We start from the raw sequence: 19,436 nt of genomic DNA, 5'->3' as shown, positions 1-19,436 counted from the left end.
TCATATAATCATATTCGGGGATTAGTTGCCAGACCTAATAATCTAAGACCGTGGTTTTTGTTTTTAAATTATTTTTCTCTGTCGGTTATTATTGTCTAACCTTTGTGCTTGTCATACAGACGCATCATTATTATGCTATTATGTCGCCTTTTTGATTATTGTAAAAACCTCGTGACAAACTAAATATTGTTTTTGGCTGTGCTGCTGCTATCTGCTCTATTGTCTGGTAAATATGGTTCGGCAACTCTAATTGATCATTATTATTATTAGTTTTTTCTTGCTATAGGGTTGTCATTTTACCAGCAATAGGGCATTTTGGCCACCTCTTGTGTTGGTCCAGCATATTGTAGTTTGTGCGAGGGTTTGTGTTGGCGGCATATTTTTGTATTCATTCGTGTCGTTCTGCGTGGCCACGTAAGTTTTTTGTTGCAATTTTATGAGCTGCAGCTCATGAAATTAAATTTATATATTTATATTATTTTATTATATTTGTAGCCGCATGGGGCACATTATTATACATTTATATAATTTATTTTTTATACTTGAAATTTGTAGCCGCATGAGGCACATTATTATACCTTTATATAATTAATTTTTTATACTTGAAAGTTGTAGCCGCCTGAGGCAATTATATTTTGTTATTGTACCTCTTATATTTTATAGCCAACCAGGCAAATGTGTTATTATAATTATTCATTCAGCCAATAAAAATTTATACAGTCCACTATTATTAAATTATTATTCTTATTTATTTTAACGGGAAGATGGCAAGGCCAGCCTATTATTATTATAGGCACCTTAGGCGTCAACATAGGCTAAAATCTACTTTACCAACCCCCTCACGATTTTCAAAATTTTTTTTTTCAAAAGACTTGTTTTTTTATGCTCAAAACGATGGTGTAATTTTTTTCCCGGAAACTATTATTTTAGAAGTTATAGCCTTCCAAAGTTTACGATTTTACGTTTATGCGCATGCGCGCAACGCTATTTGACTGCCACGCGCACGAGCGAGCGTAGCGAGCGAGTTACCCCGCTCGGTGACTCGGTGCACCAAAAATGCAATTTTCTTAACCCTGTGACCCACTTGGGGAGGTGTTGCACAGCAAGTCGGGGGATATTTTCGATTTGCGCCGAGGAGCGTAACAACGAGTGCCGCTAGCACCGCATCATTGTACGATGTTTTTTCAAATTGGTGGCTCGGTGCAACAAAAATGAAATTTTCTCAACCCTGTGACCCACTTGGGGAGGTGTTGCACAGCAAGTCGGGGGATAAATTATTATTGTACCATAATTTTAAACAGGTTAGAATACATAAGTACAAAAAAATAACAAAAATAATCCTCCGCGTGGTATTATAGTAGTGTTGCGCGCATGCGCATAAACGTCAAATCGCAAACTTTGGAAGGCCATAACTTCTAAAATAATAGTTTCCGGGAAAAAAAAATTACACCATCGTTTTAAGCATAAAAAAACTAAGTCTTTTGAAAAAAAAAAAAATTTGAAAATCGTGAGGGGGTTGGTAAATTAGATTTGTTCCCTTATAATAATGTGAAGAAATAATACTTAACTGTTAGTTATAAGTTAGTTGTATTATATATAATAATAAATAATTAACCCACTTTGTATTTTGAAAGATCTATTCCTTCAAATTTGAGTAAAAATGCACTTATTTTACAGTTTCCAGTAGGCTTTGGCATAGGTAATATTTTCTGTCTTAGCAAATAATGCAATGCGTACAAACACGTTCAAGGCAATCATTTGTTCAAAACCCATACGCTCGGCTGACTATTCAAGTTTGTACAGTCCATTGAACAGATATAAATGCTCTTAAACGCGGTCCAAACAGGCCAAAATCACATGTTCTCTGTATACACCAAATAGTATAAATAAATATATATATATATAATATATATAAACTATAATTTAAAAAGATTATTGATTATTTAATCAAATGTTTAATTATCAATTTGGTTTTATTACATATAGGTACATAATTCTTCAATATTTTTTATGGTAGATAAAAATACAATATTTTTTTGTTACAAGTCATTTTGAGGTTTATATTAAAAATTTGTCAAAAATATTGACATCTTACAATATAAATACAAATGACAAAGAAAAATAATTACACATAATATAGTTGTTACATTAAAAGACAATTATTATTATAAATATGTTTTTAAAGGTTACAATTCAAAAGCAAGGACACAGCAAATCTAGTTAAAAATATTAAAACATTTTGATTTTACAAAAATGTAACACAAATATAAGTAGTTGTATTCTTCTATAATTTAATAAAAAGTGTGGTGCGGAATTAGCCCCATACCTTACATCTGTAAAACATTCAATGATTACAGAGTTCAAAATCTATCGTTTAAGTAAAAATGTATTAAATTTTTCTAATCTTTAGACAAAACTCATGCTAGAATAAGAATATAACCAAGCGTGCATATTATTTACATTTTTGACGCGCAAACAGCTTCTTGTTTCTTGTGTGCGTTATTTGAGCATGAATGCATGGTGTATAATAATAACGAGACGTGCTGACGGCAGAGCACGGATAGAAGTTATTTTGTGCCGGCTCAGAAATGCAACTTGTCATATTCTTAATCTAGCACGAATCTACATTCAAAATATAACATAGTGAACACTCAGAAAATTATATTTTTGGTTGTGCTATACAATTAAATAAGTCTGCACCACACTTATAGTTGTGTAATAATAATTAATTTGTCATATAATATTAATACTGATGACTTATTGCCAAAAAATAAAGAACAAATATTATATAATAAAATAGGTGTATTAAAAAAAAAAATAATAATAAAAATATGTTGGTGCTCTATAAAAAAATTTCTTAGTATGTTAAAAATAAATCTAATTGTATTATCAAGTAACAGTCAATGCAGCCCGTTTTGGTGTAGCCTGTGATGACGGGCTGTTTTCAAATGAATCGTCCGGATGTTGTTTGGGACTGTGCACTGGTGGAGAGGGCAATGGACCTAAATCAATATCTGCAACTCCACTATCTCGATTTTCTGAATTGCTATTAACTGATCTAAATATTAAGAAAAAATGATATAAATGTAAATAATAATCTACTTTATATGTAGGTTTAAATATACCGGTTATTATGACCATGTCTGTGACGTTCAAGTTCAGACTCTATTCTCAAATTTTCCATTTCATCCATCTCACATATTGATTCTCGAATGTCTTCTACAAATTTACAACGATCATGATCATTTCGAGCATTGAATGTTATTAATAGACGGCTATCTAAACGCTGCGTAAGCTTGATACCAAATTGATAATCTGAAATACCAATAATTTTTATTAAAAACCGTGTTTTCATTACTTTTTAATTTTATGTAAAAATGTTCTTACATGGCATTTGAAACAAAGAAACAGTTAGACCATTTAATGGATAACTTTGACGAAATGTATAAGTTACTGAATTTTTCTTTTTGGAAAGTATTTTGGTAATGACTAGAAGATCGTTAAAGAGGAATACCTCTCGTTGGTGAACACCAGGTCGTTCTTTTTTATAAATATCAGCTACTTCATATAGTCTGCAATAGCACACTAACCGGCGATGTGGTAGCGCTAAATTCTGAAATTATTTTAATATTTATGATTTAATATTATAATAATGTAACTGAAGGGACAAAAATTAAAATTTAAATGAGCACACAACAAAAAAAAAAATTTATTAAAATTTTTTTTTAATGTTAAATTATTGTAGCTATATGAAATGATTTGGTGAATATATGAAATAAAAAAATTATTTCTTTAAGAGATATTAAGAAAAGTAGAAAAGCCATGTGATGTCATTAGGCACGGCTCATCGTAATTGCCTATCTTATATGTATAATAGTTCCTCGCTTCACACAGCAATTTACAAATTGAAAAATTTTATTTTGGAAATTTAGTTTACATATACAGTGAAACCTGCCTTAACGGACACCTCTAAATAGCGGACGTTTTTTCGGGGACGGGAACATTTTCACTATTTATGTATAGGAAAACCTCTAAATACAGGACACTCTAAATAACGGACACTTTTATGACGTTGATATTAGTTATTTTTATCTTAAATTAAGAATTATTTTGGAATACCTGAATTGTTAAGTTATCTTATGTGTACATTATATTATACTGTATATGAAAATCTTATCTTATCTGTTCAGTCATTGAAATATTATCGCGTCAACGATAAGTATTATAACTAATGCATTGTCCTATGTGCGTTTAGTTGTGTTTGTGATGCCAACGGTTATTGTAGTGCGAATTTATTATACGTATTGTTTATACGAACTTTATTGCGTTATGGCTAGCAAAAGAAAACAATTAACTTTAAAAGAAAAAATAGACATTCTGGAATTTCGAACATCAAATACAATGGGCATTCGTGCATTAGCAGACAAATTTAGTGTTAGTAAAACACAAATTGCTGATATTATAGCAAATAAAGACGCTCTTTACAAAATTTGGGCTGAAAATGGAGAAGAGAAACGGAAATGGACAAAGCTACAAAAAACAGAAACCTCTATAATCGACAATGAAGTACCTATTAAACTGGTTTTCGTTGGATGCAATTTACTGGGTGTCTTCATCTTCAAAAAACATTCAACCCGAAACAGTGAAGAAATGCTTTTTGCGGTCCGGCTTTAGGCACCGTGATAACAATGTAACAGACGTTGATGATCTACTTACACCAATAGAAGAACTTGGCAATCTTATTAAAGTGATTGACGATACAATTACAGAAAATTACTACATAACACTAGACGATTGCGTAGACTTACAACGCCGATATTGAAAATTCATCTGATACTACGAGCATGTCTACACAAAATGAAGAAGAAAGTGATGAAGAAAATGATGGGTCCGAAGATCAAGAAATTCCAAAAATAAGAAGTCTACGAGAGGCATTTTTTTATTTTTTTAAGATGTATTTAATTAATGTAAAAATAAAATAAAAATTTAGGTAACTGTTTTTTTTTCATAAATGTTAGTTTTATCGTGTATTCAATTAATGTAAAAATAATATAAAATAAAATTATTGAATTTATTTATTTGTTAAAAAAAATGTTTTCCTCTAAATAGCGGACAAAATTTTGGCGACCGAGAGTGTCCGCTATTCAGAGGTTTCACTGTATATGTGTTTACTTTTAGTATTTTAAATACTAATTAGTCCTAAGAGATATTTTTGTTAAACGGTGCATCATGGGCATTAAAATTTTAAATATAAAATAAGAATTCAAAAATATCCTTAAGTTTTTTAATATTTAAAAAACTAAACGTTATATTGAAATTCTGATACATGTATCGTCTTAAACACATAAAGCCACACATTTATAAGTAAATTAATTTTCAAAAATAAAATTTTTAGGTTGGCAAATTGTTGTGTGAAGCGAGGAACTTTTACACATATAAGATCGGCAATTACGATGAGCCGGGCCCAATGATGTCACACATCTTTTTTCAATTACTCATAACTTATTGAATAATGTGAGTAGAAATGTAAAATCTATACCATTATTTTTAGAATTGAACATTCTTTCTAATTAAAAAAAAACCTATTTTTTATGTTTTGAGCTCATTTAAGATATTGGATTGTATCAAATGTTAAAAAAAATTGATTTAAATCTAATAAAATAAAATTAATTGGAAGTTTACAAGTTAAGATTTTATAATACTACAACTATTATGATTTATGAAATACATAAAAATAAATGTAAAATCAATTAATAATAAGTTGACATGTAGATTTGTAGAATATAAAATATAACATTTAATGAATGAAGAGAACAGGATTCTGTGAATTATTATCGCATCATATATAATATAAAAGAAATACATAAAAAACATAGTTTTGATATTCAACTTACTGGCTTTTTGCCTACTATTGTTGACTGCACCTTCATAACTTGAGTAACATGATCTGATCCAGGTTTGAATTCATTTGCTTTAATTCGTTCATAAATTCCAACTAACATATCTCGATCAATATCACAACAATCATCAATACCTAGCAAGAGTGGAAGACAAAAATTATAAATATATTTTTATTAACAGTACTACAAGTATTTTCACCTCTTAGATTTTTGATAAAATCATTCATTTTCATTCGACGTTCTGGCTTTAGATTAGGTGTATGCAAATCAGTATTGAGCATGATGATTGCAAATGCTAATATAAATACTGTGTCCAAGTTTCTCAATCTAGCCACAACATCTCTGTTGCAGTGGCAATATCTATGGCTAAAAACTTCGATGATTCTTTCAATTTTTTGTGCTTCACCAGGCATACGGAAGAAAGTTTGAAACTTGCGTAGTGCAACATCTACCTGCATACCAGAGAGATCTATTTCTTGAGCAAAATACCTAAGAAAAAAATTCAAGTTTTACTATAAAATAAATTACAAACATTTTAAGTTTAATTTCTCATCTAAAATATATTTGTTGGAGCATAGTTTAATTAAGGATTATAATCTAAAAAGGTAAAACAATAGACATAAAAGAACTTTTAATTTAATTTTACAACTTTATAGTTTTGAATATAGAAAATTATAAGCTATTCTAATTTATTATGATTCAAATTTTTATTTGATTTGTTTGACTTACTCCAAGGCAGCTGCATTAAATGAATTTTGTAAATCTCCTAAATATTCACCAATCATTTGTTTGCTTAAGCCTTTGCGAGATATTAAAAATCTTGCGACTGCATGGGGGGCATTATCCAAGAATCCTTTGCGTACAAGGTAAATAATACCTTTTGAAGGTTTCTTATTAAAGAGATTGAGACCAATACGATATTGACGTTTTCTGATCACATCAGAAATCTAAAAACATTATTTTTTTATTAAAACATGAACATGTAAAATTAACGATAAAAAAATTTAAATAACATACAAAAATATATATTATGTACCTGTGATTTTTTATTCCAAGACACAATAGAATTTGACAACAAGGAAGAGTCAACTGAAGAATTTGTTTGATTTAAATTGTGTGACTGACTAGAAAGACTACCATCGCTACCTGAAGATTGAACACTTGATAAGCTACCACTATCTGACATTTTGTTCAGTGTACCGGCTGCTATGTTTTGATGTTGTTCCCGTAAAGAGCGAAACGATATTGATGAAGTTCGTTTTGGAACTTCGGGAGGAACTTTGTTTTTGGAAATATTAGATGGGTAACCAGTTGAGCTCCCTGAAAACATACATGATGAAGAGCTACTACTCCCATACTGATTACAATCAGAACCAGAATGTGCTTGTCTATATGTGTCTGAACCATTGTTATGGCTGTTTCCACATAAAAAGTTAGGCATCATCTGATGTGCCACTTGACTAGTGATATCGTCCTGGAAAAAAAATTGTTCAGATGCTGTCTCCTGGTTCATTGTACTGACATTGTTTACTTTCATATCATTATAGGAGTAATTATGTGAGTAGAAGTGGGAACATGAAGATTCTAAGCTGTAATAATAATTTAAATCGCACCGCCCAGATCTAGAACGTGGAAGAGAATTACACTTGGTTGGTGAGTAACCCGAACGCCGTTCTCTTAATGACCCTGATCTTATACTCAGCTGACTATCATGAGATCGTAAACTTTGCGTATCTTCCAATCGTTTACTAAGTCTTTTTTCAGCTTTTGCCATTGCTGTGATATGAGCGAATTTTTTGACCAGCATATAATGTCTGAATGCTCGTTGAATGACTAGTGCCGCTTGCCTGGCTCTGTCACCTCCATATTTTCTTTCTAGTAACTCAATCTGCTTTTCAATCAAATCTTGTGATAACTCATACCTTTAAATACATGAAAATGAATTTAGTCATATTGGTTACTACAAATATAGGTACAGAAACTTACGAGGCAGATGTATGAAATTGTTCTGGTTGAACCATATTATTTTTGGACATTGTGCCAGTCCAATGACTATACTGTTCACATTGGTTCAAAAAATTTCGATTATTGCTTTTGTCATACTTGTCTTCTCTGAAAAATAAAATTAATTTAATTATTAAATATTAGATAAAAAAAATGTTTTAATATTCATCTAATGTTGCCAAAATTAGATACTATAAATAATTTACCCTAAATTTATAATTAACTAGATTCACAATAGCTCTATGTACAAAAAAAGGCTGTATTTTTTTCCAGAATAATCTCCAAAACTAATTACTTGACATAAGTACTTGCACATTTTTCAAAACAAGAAATAGGCTATACATATTAAATAAGTTAAGTTTAAAAAAAAATTATACCAAAAAAATTATTCTCGTCAAGTTAAATAGTTATCTAATTTTAATTTTGTAGATACGAGGTTTCACTAATAACAAGTAACAACAAATTAATATTTTAAATGACAATTAATAAGAATAAGAGAATTACGAGGAGAGTTATTATAAATAAAACACAAGCATTTATTAAAAACTGTAACCATTTTATAAGTGAGTATTTAAATAGGAACTGTGCAAGACTGCAAAATGGTATGCACACTAATAAAGTATAATAGTTATTCAGACTATTAAAATAAATAATGAATCATTGTCATACCTACAAAGTTTATAATTTGTTTCAATTAAACTAAAGAGTCCTTGAATCCCATAAAATAAAAATAATCTAAGTTATAGAAAATTATGACTTAATCCAAATTCTGATTATTTCAAATATTATTTTAAAATGTAATAATGATAACTATCAAGTTGTAGTAGTGATTCAAGGTACCAAATACTTTTAAATATATATTAAATATTAATCAGCTTTTAAAAAGTGAATCTATTGTACTGACATTGAATAATCTATTAATTAATTAATGACTGTATGTAGGACACTGTCAATATAACACTATTTAAATTTTTAATCTGTTCAACTGAATTTATTCTCTCAAAAGAATCCCAAAGAAAACTTCATAGGTAGGTACAAATTCCACTCATAAAAATATGAATGTGTAGAAATTAAAATAACCTGATAGAAGTACCTACTTAATTACCTAGGTACCTACATTTAAAACTTAACTACCTAAATAAGATAATTTAAAAAATACAAATTTTACCACATTTATAAGAATTAAAATTAGGTAGTTGCAGTTGGAAGTAAGGCAAACATTTAAAGTAATTACTAATAATTAATACTAAAATTAGTGTTGGATAATGATTAGAAAAAATATGAAATAGTTATCATTTGTAGTGCCATTCAGAGATTTTTCACTAACAAAAGATAACCTTGATTGGATGAGAATTTATAAATTTGGGCAAAAAGTATTAACCTAGGATGTTCAAAATGTTAACAAAATAAATGAGAAATGTATTAAAATTGAACATAGCAAATGTAACAAATTGATAAGTAAATGTGTGCGTGTTTACCTGGTGGTGGAGTCGTGGGACATCATGCGCTGATCGTAGAGTTCCATATCAAATTTGAGACGGCCGACTTCGCTAAGCAACATGTCCCTTTCGTTCATCACCAGGTTCAGTTGTGTCCTCAATTCGTAAATCTCTTGGCACTGTTGATTGATGATGTCCATGCTCTCCTCCAACGGAATGCCAACGTCGTACGTTGCGTGACCGCTGTGCACCTGACGGCAGCCCAATCCATTGGTGGGCTTTAGTAATCGCTTGTTGTCGTCGCACATGTCCCAACGACTTCTGTCACATAATAGCACTCCCTATCGAAGGGTCGAGGGCGGAAACTCGCAGGGCCGTTTGTCGTCGATGGATCTCGATATGATCAGTACGATGTCACAGCCGTCGTCAAACTCGATCTTGCGCGGATTGGAGACACTTTGGTCAGTGGATCGCAAAAGCGGCAGGACGAAACTCGACGGAACAAAAACAAATGGGCTACCCAAACAAAACACTTAAAACACTGACAGGACGACTTCGGTGAGTTACCGTCTCATCGTTGATAACAACTGATATTGTTGTTATTATTATTATTATTATTATATAAGCAGGTACATACAACTACATAACACTATTATTATATGAAAGTACTCGACGGTCGGGTCGGCTGAACGAACGGTACAACTGACAACAATAACAAAATACAATGAATTGTAACAATTAATATGAATACAATAATAACAAAATCATTACGCCGTGTGCCGTACACTTGTACAGTTGTACGTCGTGCCCGACTGTAAAGACGGTCGACGGCGACGTTATCTCACGTGCCCACTCACTGGGAGGGATCGGCAGTGCTGTTCGTCAGAGCGCGGTATACGGTAACCTTGATGTTATTGCCTCCCGGCAGCGATTCGCCAATAACACACGCGCACACAACAGTACAACACACACGAACGACGACGACGACGACGACGACGCCGCCGCCGTCGGTCGCACAACACACAATAATCCATAATGCTGTCCAGACACCGCCACTCCTCCGCCACCGTAGTCCAACTATCCATTTAGGGACATCTGCAGCCGCCACCCGTAATACTATTATATTATTATTATTATTATTATTATCTGAACGCTGTGCTATACACGACGACTACAATAATATTATTATTATTTATTTTTAACTGCTGTAGAAAGGTAGGGCCAAAACTGGTTGTTATTTTCGTATTTATATTATAGGTAGGTATTATTGTGTAATTGTGTGTGTTCAGGGACCTACCACCTACCGCTATTATGGTTGAACACGAAAAATATTTTAGGACAATGTTTGTTTCGATAAAAACACAAATATGTGACTTGTTCAGTTACTCATAATGTATATATATATTATATCATATAGGTACCGACATACCAGCAGACGGCCTTCTGTGGCGTCACATTTTTTACTGATCGAATGGTCCGAATGTCCGATAATATTAATATATTATATAAAAGTAGAATATTCGTATACATGAAATAACATGATTTCACGTGTTGTAACGTGCACCGTGTGATACTTTTGCACTTTGCGCACGAGTACGGTGTAGTCGGTATACAAAATAATATAATGTATTGACTTGTATAATCTATATAAATAAAAATAAATCGATTGGTGACGCCATAACTTGAAAACAGCTGCTGGACCGATTTGACTATAATTTTTTTCTTCAAATATTCCCATCGTTTAAGAGGAACATTTTTTCAGAGAAAACGAAAAGAAAAGTTGCTTAGTAAATTGGTAAAAACTAAAGGCTTTTTTCAATGAGCTTTTTTGTTTATAAATGGTTACCCGGTTACATATTATTATAATACAGTACGTCAGTACTAATAGAAATTATAGTGTTTTTTCTGTGTAAATGGTTGCCATTTATATTTTCTGAAATGTTGCAAAATATGGGACAATAAGATTACCTATATCTTAAAACAATTAATATAATAATATAAGAGTGTTTAACATATTATAGTAATTTTGTTGCCTATAATAGAGTATAGACTCAAAGACCACTCGACCAATTTTTACGAAAATGTCGATGATTGTCCTTAGGATTATTAGAAAAGTTTAGAGAGTAATTTGAACCACTTTCGGAAATATACAAAGAGTTAAAAATCTGAACTGAGGTACACCAAACAGATACACCAATAAAACGCCATATTTTGCAGTATTAATAGTGATTGACGATTGACGATTTTTTGTTTTTGAGTAATCATAGAGTAAAAAAATCACCCATTACAAAAATGTTAGTGAGTATTATTTTTGAGGGTAAAAGATGTTTGATAGCTTTATTATTTTATATCGGTCTGTCTAAATATTGTCTCAAAACAATTTAAATTAACATTTTTTTTTATTAAATTCAAATATTAATGAATTAATGAAATATAAAACTAAAAATATATGTCAAATAGGTATATTATCTAAGCCGAAATCATAGCCCGGTGGGAAGGGGAAATATAGGCTCTACATAAAACATATTATACATTGTTGAAAAAAATAACTTTTCAATTAATAACATTTTGCCACATCTTATGTACAATAAACTAGATTGCTAACCCTAACCGATGATAAGAAGGGAAGTTGTTATCCGCCATTTAAATAGAGGCCGATGGAGATTTTTTCATATCAATTTTTATCATTGTACCACTTTCCTGTCTCCTGACAATCACGTCTTTTTTAGTTTTTTATGCAATTTTTTGAATAATGACTTGTATGTACACTTGTCTTGTGCTCTTGCCTCTTGTGTAGTGACTAGTGACCAAAGCTGGTGGGTAGTAATGCGTAGGTAAATACCCGGTAAATATATTTTTGGTTATTATTCCCCTAATATATATACCTGTATTATATACCAGTTATTTAAAAAAATACCTGGTATTTTGGATAATTGCTTCAAACAAAAAATATTCAATAACATTTGTTTATTTATATGAACAAATGTAAGTGGTGATTCAAGTCTAAAGAACCATATGCGCATAAAAATATTTAATCAAATAGGTACATTTATGGTGGTAAATTGACTAGATAATTATTATTTTTGAAAAATTATAAATTAATAAAATAAAAATACTTAAAACTTAAAAATAGAAAAAAAAATGTTTATAAGCTCATTGCTGTTATACAATGTGTTCCGGGGGGAAGTGACCGACTGACGTCATATGAAAGTATACCCAAAATAATGAAGAAATTCCCTTTAAAGCAGGGGTCTTCAACCTTTTTATGCAGCGGGCCACATATTATTTTTTTTAAATCTTGCAGGCCGCATTCGTAGTAAAAACATGTATCTTATATAAAAATTCAGTTTTATTATTAGGTACAATTATTTTTAAAATTAGGTAGGTACATTTAGAATTACAAATTATTATTATTATTAAAACATATATAGATAAACATTTTTTTTTATTTACAAATTTTTTTTATTTTATTTTTAATGTGAAAACTGACAATGTTTTTCACTAACAAATTTTTCGATATTTGGTTGGATCTGAGATGATGCAATTCTGAGTGAATTTTCCAAGTGAATGTCAGTTAACCGAGCTCTAGTTTTAGATTTGACAATTTTCATTCGTGAAAAAATGTGTTCACCAAGTGTAAGTACTGCCAAAAAGAGACATCATTCGTAATGCGTTGTTTCGAAGATTAGAATATGTCTCCGTGTCAATATATTTCGAATAAAAAATTGAAAATTCAACATTATTGTATTTTTCTTTTAATATTGTATTGTTCTGTAAATCAATGATCTCCATTTGCATGTTTTCTGGACATCTTCAATTGATAAGGAAAATGGAATTGAAAACAAATTAAACAATTTTTCATTAGCTTTGAAATCTAAGAACCTCGAATCAAATTGGATTTTTAAATCAGAAATTGTTTCTGCGTATTTTTCCGTTGAAGTGACATTGTATTTTGACAAACATGGGAAGTGAGTAGTGTTATTATTTCTTAGCTGAATTTCCCACAGCAGTAGTTTATTTTCAAAAGATTTAATATGGTCAAATAAATTATGTATTAATTGGTTTTGACGTTGCAAGCGTAAATTCAGTTCATTCAAGTTCAATGTAATATCCGTAAGATAGGCAAAATCATTTTCCATTCTGAATCATTAAGTTGTTCAAATTGTTTTCCTTTCCTTGCAGCAAATTCAAAAATGTCGTTTTTTAAATCAAAAACCCTTTTCAATACTTTTCCTCTGCTGAGCCAACGGACATCTGTAAAATAGATTACATCACCTTGTTGGTGTAATTTAGGATAATTTTCGATGATTCAATGCCCTTGATCTGATAAAATTTACTATTTTTACAACATCTTTCATAATAGTTTGAAAACCAACGGATTTTGCACATACATTTTCTTGGTGGATAATGCAATGATATTGCATCAGTGTAAAGCACCACATGTACTCATTTATTTTTTAATGAGCGCTACGAGCCCTTCATTTTTTCCAACCATTGATGGGGCTCCATCTGTTATAACTCCAGAAAGGTTATTTAATTTGATGTCAAAACGGTTAAGTGTCGAATTAAATCATTAAAAATATGACAACTTTTTGTAGTGCCTTTCGTTGGAAAAGCGCGGCTAATTCTTAATTAATTAAAGCTAATTAAAGTTTAAAGAGTGGGTCTAACTTTTTTATTTTTTAAGTTAAGGGCAGTTAATTTTTTTTTTATCAAAACCAAATCTATCACACATTTTTTTATGTATCTTCAAAACTATTCCACATTTTGACGTAATTATTTTTAATATTAAAAGTATTTAAGTGTTCTATCAACCAACATACGCAATTAAACCAGAAATATGCAAATTATTTTTATTAATTTGAAAATTAATTATTTTTTATCAAAAATTAATATTTTTAAAAGTAAATAGTATATAACTCCAAAAAATGTATTATATTATATATTATTGTACTGAATAATAAAGTTTGGTTTTCGTATCTTCCATGATTTCAGAATTATTATACGCTGTCGTTGCAATCTTGATTTTCCTAGAATCGAGTATCGGTCGTTAATTGGTTGTTAATCGTTTAATTTTATGTTATTCGGTACATTTTAGTTGTAGTGTTGTCATCTTACAGAATAATACAATAAGCAAAAAACCCATAGTAATTACTAAATTTTTTGGAGTTATAAAAATAATTTGCATATTTCTGGTTTAATTGCGTATGTTGTTTGATAGAACACTTAAATAGCTTTAAGATAAAAAATTTAGGTACGTCAAAATGTTGAATAGTTTTGAAGATACATAAAAAATATGTGATAGGTTTGGTTTTGATAAAAAAAAAGGTAATTGCCCATAACTTAAAAAATAAAAAAGTTAGACCCACTCTTTAAAGGGTATTTCTTCATTATTTTGGGTATACTTTCATATGACGTCGGCCGGTCGGTCACTTCCCCCCAAGAACACATTGTACATTAAAAAAATACGAAATACAATTTATTAAAAAAAATGTGTCTTCAAAGTAGTAACAAAATGCAATAACTAATAATTTATCCAAAGTTATAACAAAGTAATAAAAAAGTGGGTAAGTTGATGTCGGTCTGCTGTACAGTAGGTTACAAGTGGGTCAATGTATAAAGGATTGTATAAAACTTGAATTCGATGATAATATTATATCATTGTATGAGAAAAACGATTCTGAGCGGAGACGGTTTGTCGGTCTAGATATTGTTATTATTTATTATATCCTGTATAAGTTGAATTTATATTGTAATAGGTATTATTATTTTTTATTCGTTTCTATGGTGATACCCAAAGCGTTAGAAATTAAAATCTCATTTTTACCGGTTTTTCGTAATTTGTCGGTGGTTTATCCTATGGCATATTAAATAAATATTTGTAAAATCGAAAAATGACCTTTCTGAAGTACCATCTTGATCCAATTTACTAAAAGGTAAGGTACTATAATATGTTGAAATCGAAGCACTCCGTCTGATAGATATTTTGTATACAGGATATATATATATATAAAAACCACCATTGTAAAACCACTAACTTCTTCGCTCCGCTTAAAATCTAAAAAAGTGCCACAGAATAACAGTTTAGCTATATTTATAAAAAAAAAATACCTAATTTTGCAAATGTAAAATATATTATGTGGGTAAATACCAGGGTATTTATCCAAAATAAAATTATTACCCGATGGGTATATTCACACACAGCCCATCGCTATACTGCAGGTGGGCATTAACTAATTAAAAAGTTGAAAAATTATATTATTTTGTAACTTTTTGACTTAGGAGGATATCATACCCGCATATTATGACGTTGTCTCCTTCTTCCACACGTAGGTACAACAGCAAATTTTCGTTCACCAGTTTTAATACCTAGTGTATTAGTGTGCTGTTAGTTTTCACATAAGAGTAAATTAACCGATCATTAAAATTTAAGGTAAGACAATTATCTGTGTTCTCTAGTTGGTTATTTATGATATTTTAATTTTTAAGTGAGTTATGAACATGTAAAATATTAGTTTAAAGTTCTCAACAGATTTGTTGGCAAGGCCTCACAAGATTGACATTATTAACAAAATTACCAGAACCTATCTTAATGTGAGCCTATACTCATACAGTAAAATTATGACATCCTCAATTACAAAAACGGTTAATAAACGGCAGAAACTAAGTAAAACTATATTCTATTTTATAACATATTATTTATTATTATTATTAACATTGTTAATAATTGCTGTTGATACTTAGATAGACAACAACTAGTTTAAACGAGAATAAGTTATTATTCTCAACGTTTCTAGACGTTAGTCTAATAGTAATTTGTATTTTATTTTGTTACTTATTCAGTATTCTATAAATTATAATACCTATATTAAATATTTATTATTTAATATCAGCAATTTGAATTTATTTTTATCAGTCTCCACTATGACTACCTCCCTTTAGAGGCATCCAACAGGATCTAAACCCACCTTGATATGCTATCGTGGCCTGGTACAAAGAGTGGGAATTTATGTGAAAACTGAATTTTTGATGAATTAGGAGTTATATAGCAAAACATTTTTTAGTGTGTTTCAAATCTTGCCTTTGTTTCTATTTACCTACTTTTCGTCATATTATTATTCATACTCATGTATTTATATGCATGTAGTCATGTAGATATTAAAGAGAAAATCGGTGTGACTGTGTTAGTACTGAGTACTGACAGTACTGTACCTACTACTGTGTACTATATACATTGTACTATACCTATGCGTACTTACTTACTTGAAAATTGAAGTGCGCATCAACTATTATGATTCACGCTCACAGCGAATGAATTTAAGTACTTATAAGTACCTACATTTGTACGACGAGCAAAAAACTCATCAATTGACCGACTGATTTAAGTTCTGGATATTTTTCAATCAAACACTTTATTTTAGAAGAATGATTATTACCTATTTTTTAGAATTTTAAATTAGATAATACATACAATATTTGGTATTCGTCAAAAAACACGAGTAGGTACCTACGACCTATATTATATAATATTAGCTAGGACGGATAAACAGATAGACTGTACCACAGTTATCTCCTCGTAGATAACCATGGACTGTACATACAACATACCTATGTCCTTTACTCCGTATATCCATCATATAATATCATCCTTATCTTTATTACCTGATCTAAGATTAAATTAGAAATAAAAGTACAGCGAAAATGAATACCATTCTTATTCTATGATGAATACCTAGGTAAGTATGATTATAAGGCGTTTACAAATAATATGACGTGTATAATACGTTTTAAGTACGTCCCGTTATAAGTTATAACAAATTAATACGATAAATAAAAATAAAAATCGAGAAAATATACCTATGAATTCGTGCACTGCAATGCAAAACAATAAAAGGTGCAATTTTGTGCGAAAAAAATTTCGTTTAAATCAATCGACTTCACTTGATTCGGATTTATAAGTATTAAGTTGTTTCTATATAGGTTTCAGAATACTTAATATTTAATATTATTATATACATAATACATTTTATATAAATCAATAAATTTGTATGACATGGCTACATACTTACATACCATATGATCATATTATTACAATTGTAATATACTATAATCAACATAATATTATAACATAAGCTATAATATGTTGGCATAAAGATTATTGCCATTTTAACAACAATTAATAGCTAACTACACTTAAATAAAATTTAGATGTAAATCTCCGTTATGACTAGTATAATAGATTTCTACTAGTATTCTACCTACATAAACAACGAATCTTAGATCATATACAGCCATTATACAGCCTAAATATTTGAAACCAACATACATAAGTACATAACCAAGGCCCAAGGGGAAATTTTTGGGGAAAATTCTGCACATGCACGCAATTTATATCAATACCTATCAAAGTTTGAACTTTAATTGCTTATATAAAAAAAAATTGTGATTTGTGAATATGTATTCTGAATATTTTTCAACTGGTCATTGTAACAATATATATTAGGATTTAGGGGCTTTGTATTAAATTTTCAAGCTTTTTGACTCAACGAATAACATTTTATTGACATTTATAAAAAAAAAAAAAATTAAAAAAATTGGAAACTGAAAATGTCCGTAAACACCTCAAACATGTCGACATATTTTATGGTGCATAGAAAATGCTAATATGAACATTCAGTGAAAAATGTATGCATCTACGGTCATTTGTTTTAGAATAATTACACCAAAAACCAAAATCGCTTTTGTCGAAAACCGATTTAACCTAAAAATTCTCAGTTTTCCTTAATTTTTTTTTTACCCGGGGCTTTTGTAAATTACTAGGAATATGGGATTTTGACCCAACTAAATTTACTTTCTCATCGAACAAGATTCTGAAGTTGAAATAATATAAATATTATTTATAGACTAGACTATCAGCTCCTGCGAAGGCCAGTGGCGAATCCAGGGTTTAATTTTGGGAGGGACATGGGGGGGGGGGCAAATGCTCCTTTGCACCCCCTAGATCCGCCACTGGCGAAGGCTCGTAGGCAGTACTAACGTACTGTACTACTGTGGTAGTTCTTAATATTATCAAACTGAATTAAACCTCTTTTCTTATTTATATTGTATAATATGCTCTAAAAGGGTCGTGTGGTTACTATATAATTCATAATCTAGCTATAGGCCTGCATAAGTGCCAAAACCCGAAGGTGTAAAAATTATATATAGATAGGTACCTATAATTTTCGACAAAATCAACCAGCAGGACATATCGCCAATATAATATGACAAAAGCACCAAGGATTAAATTATAATAAAGAAATACAATTTGCACCAATATCATTATTTAATATGTTTTCATGTTATGGTTGATTTTTAATTATATTTTGTATATGCACTTAAAAATATTTAAAATGTTCAATGATAAATATTAAGTAACATTATAATCGTGACAATAAAATAATAATTTAAATAAAAATAAACGTACATAGGTAATGATAATTGTATTCTAATACAAATTGTCCATTATTTAAGCTGGTTTAAGCTGAATAAATATCTTGACGTGTTCACATGTTACCTGCGCGATTCAATATAGTTATCTATACCTACTATAATATATTTTTTGCTATTTCAATTGCGTTTGGCATTTTTTAATTTTTTTTATCTTTATATTACATAACAAATACCTAACAATTGAAATAGCAAATAATATATTTAGTAGATATAGTTAACTATAGAATTGTGTAGGTACTTGATACACGTTAAAATATTTAATCAGAATTATTCCAAGTGTAGAAGATAATTCATACATAAATGTCTGTAATTTCATTGCATAAAAAGGTGGGTAAGTGGATGTCGCTCTGCTGTACAGTAGGTTAGAAGTGGGTCACTGTATAATGGATGGTATTAAATTTGAATTCAATGATATAATATCACTGTATAAGAAAAACGATTCTGAGCGGAGACGGTATATCAGTCTATGTATTAGACATATATATACTTATCTATGGTATTAAAAAAAAATTGACCTATAATAGGTACCTATAATAAATTCCAAATTAATCATATCATAATATCTATTAGTACTTATAACGCGTTATACATCACAAAACCG

At 30.0% G+C, this 19,436-nt stretch overlaps 2 protein-coding genes across 3 annotated transcripts in view; one reads left to right on the top strand and one right to left on the bottom strand.

Annotated features, from left to right (window-relative positions):
• Nucleotides 1–2,763: 2,763 nt before the first annotated feature.
• LOC100162626 (IQ motif and SEC7 domain-containing protein 1) lies at nucleotides 2,764–10,299 on the bottom strand. Of its 2 annotated transcripts, XM_001945108.5 has the most exons (10): nucleotides 9,383–10,299; nucleotides 7,887–8,012; nucleotides 7,432–7,822; nucleotides 6,937–7,374; nucleotides 6,630–6,847; nucleotides 6,100–6,389; nucleotides 5,895–6,034; nucleotides 3,388–3,613; nucleotides 3,126–3,315; nucleotides 2,764–3,058 (listed from the first exon to the last, which is right to left on the bottom strand). In XM_001945108.5, exons 1-10 carry the CDS (start codon nucleotides 9,649–9,651, stop codon nucleotides 2,890–2,892), a joined length of 2,457 nt encoding a protein of 818 aa, XP_001945143.2. In that variant the 5' UTR covers nucleotides 9,652–10,299; the 3' UTR covers nucleotides 2,764–2,889. The 2 variants fall into 2 exon arrangements, with proteins under 2 accessions (XP_001945143.2, XP_008181959.1); XM_008183737.3 differs by having other exon boundaries at nucleotides 6,937–7,822.
• Nucleotides 10,300–10,349: 50 nt separating this feature from the next.
• The window catches only part of LOC100162225 (elongation factor Ts, mitochondrial), a 33,007-nt gene continuing 23,920 nt past the window's right edge, over nucleotides 10,350–19,436 (top strand). The window contains exon 1 of the mRNA XM_016803569.2: nucleotides 10,350–10,453. The gene's annotated coding sequence lies outside the window, so the exon portion shown is untranslated. The remainder of the gene's footprint in view (nucleotides 10,454–19,436) is intronic.

Source organism: Acyrthosiphon pisum, chromosome X (assembly GCF_005508785.2).
Source record: "Acyrthosiphon pisum isolate AL4f chromosome X, pea_aphid_22Mar2018_4r6ur, whole genome shotgun sequence".
Taxonomy (NCBI): Eukaryota; Metazoa; Arthropoda; class Insecta; order Hemiptera; family Aphididae; genus Acyrthosiphon; species Acyrthosiphon pisum.
This window is presented reverse-complemented; position numbering and strand designations above follow the sequence as displayed.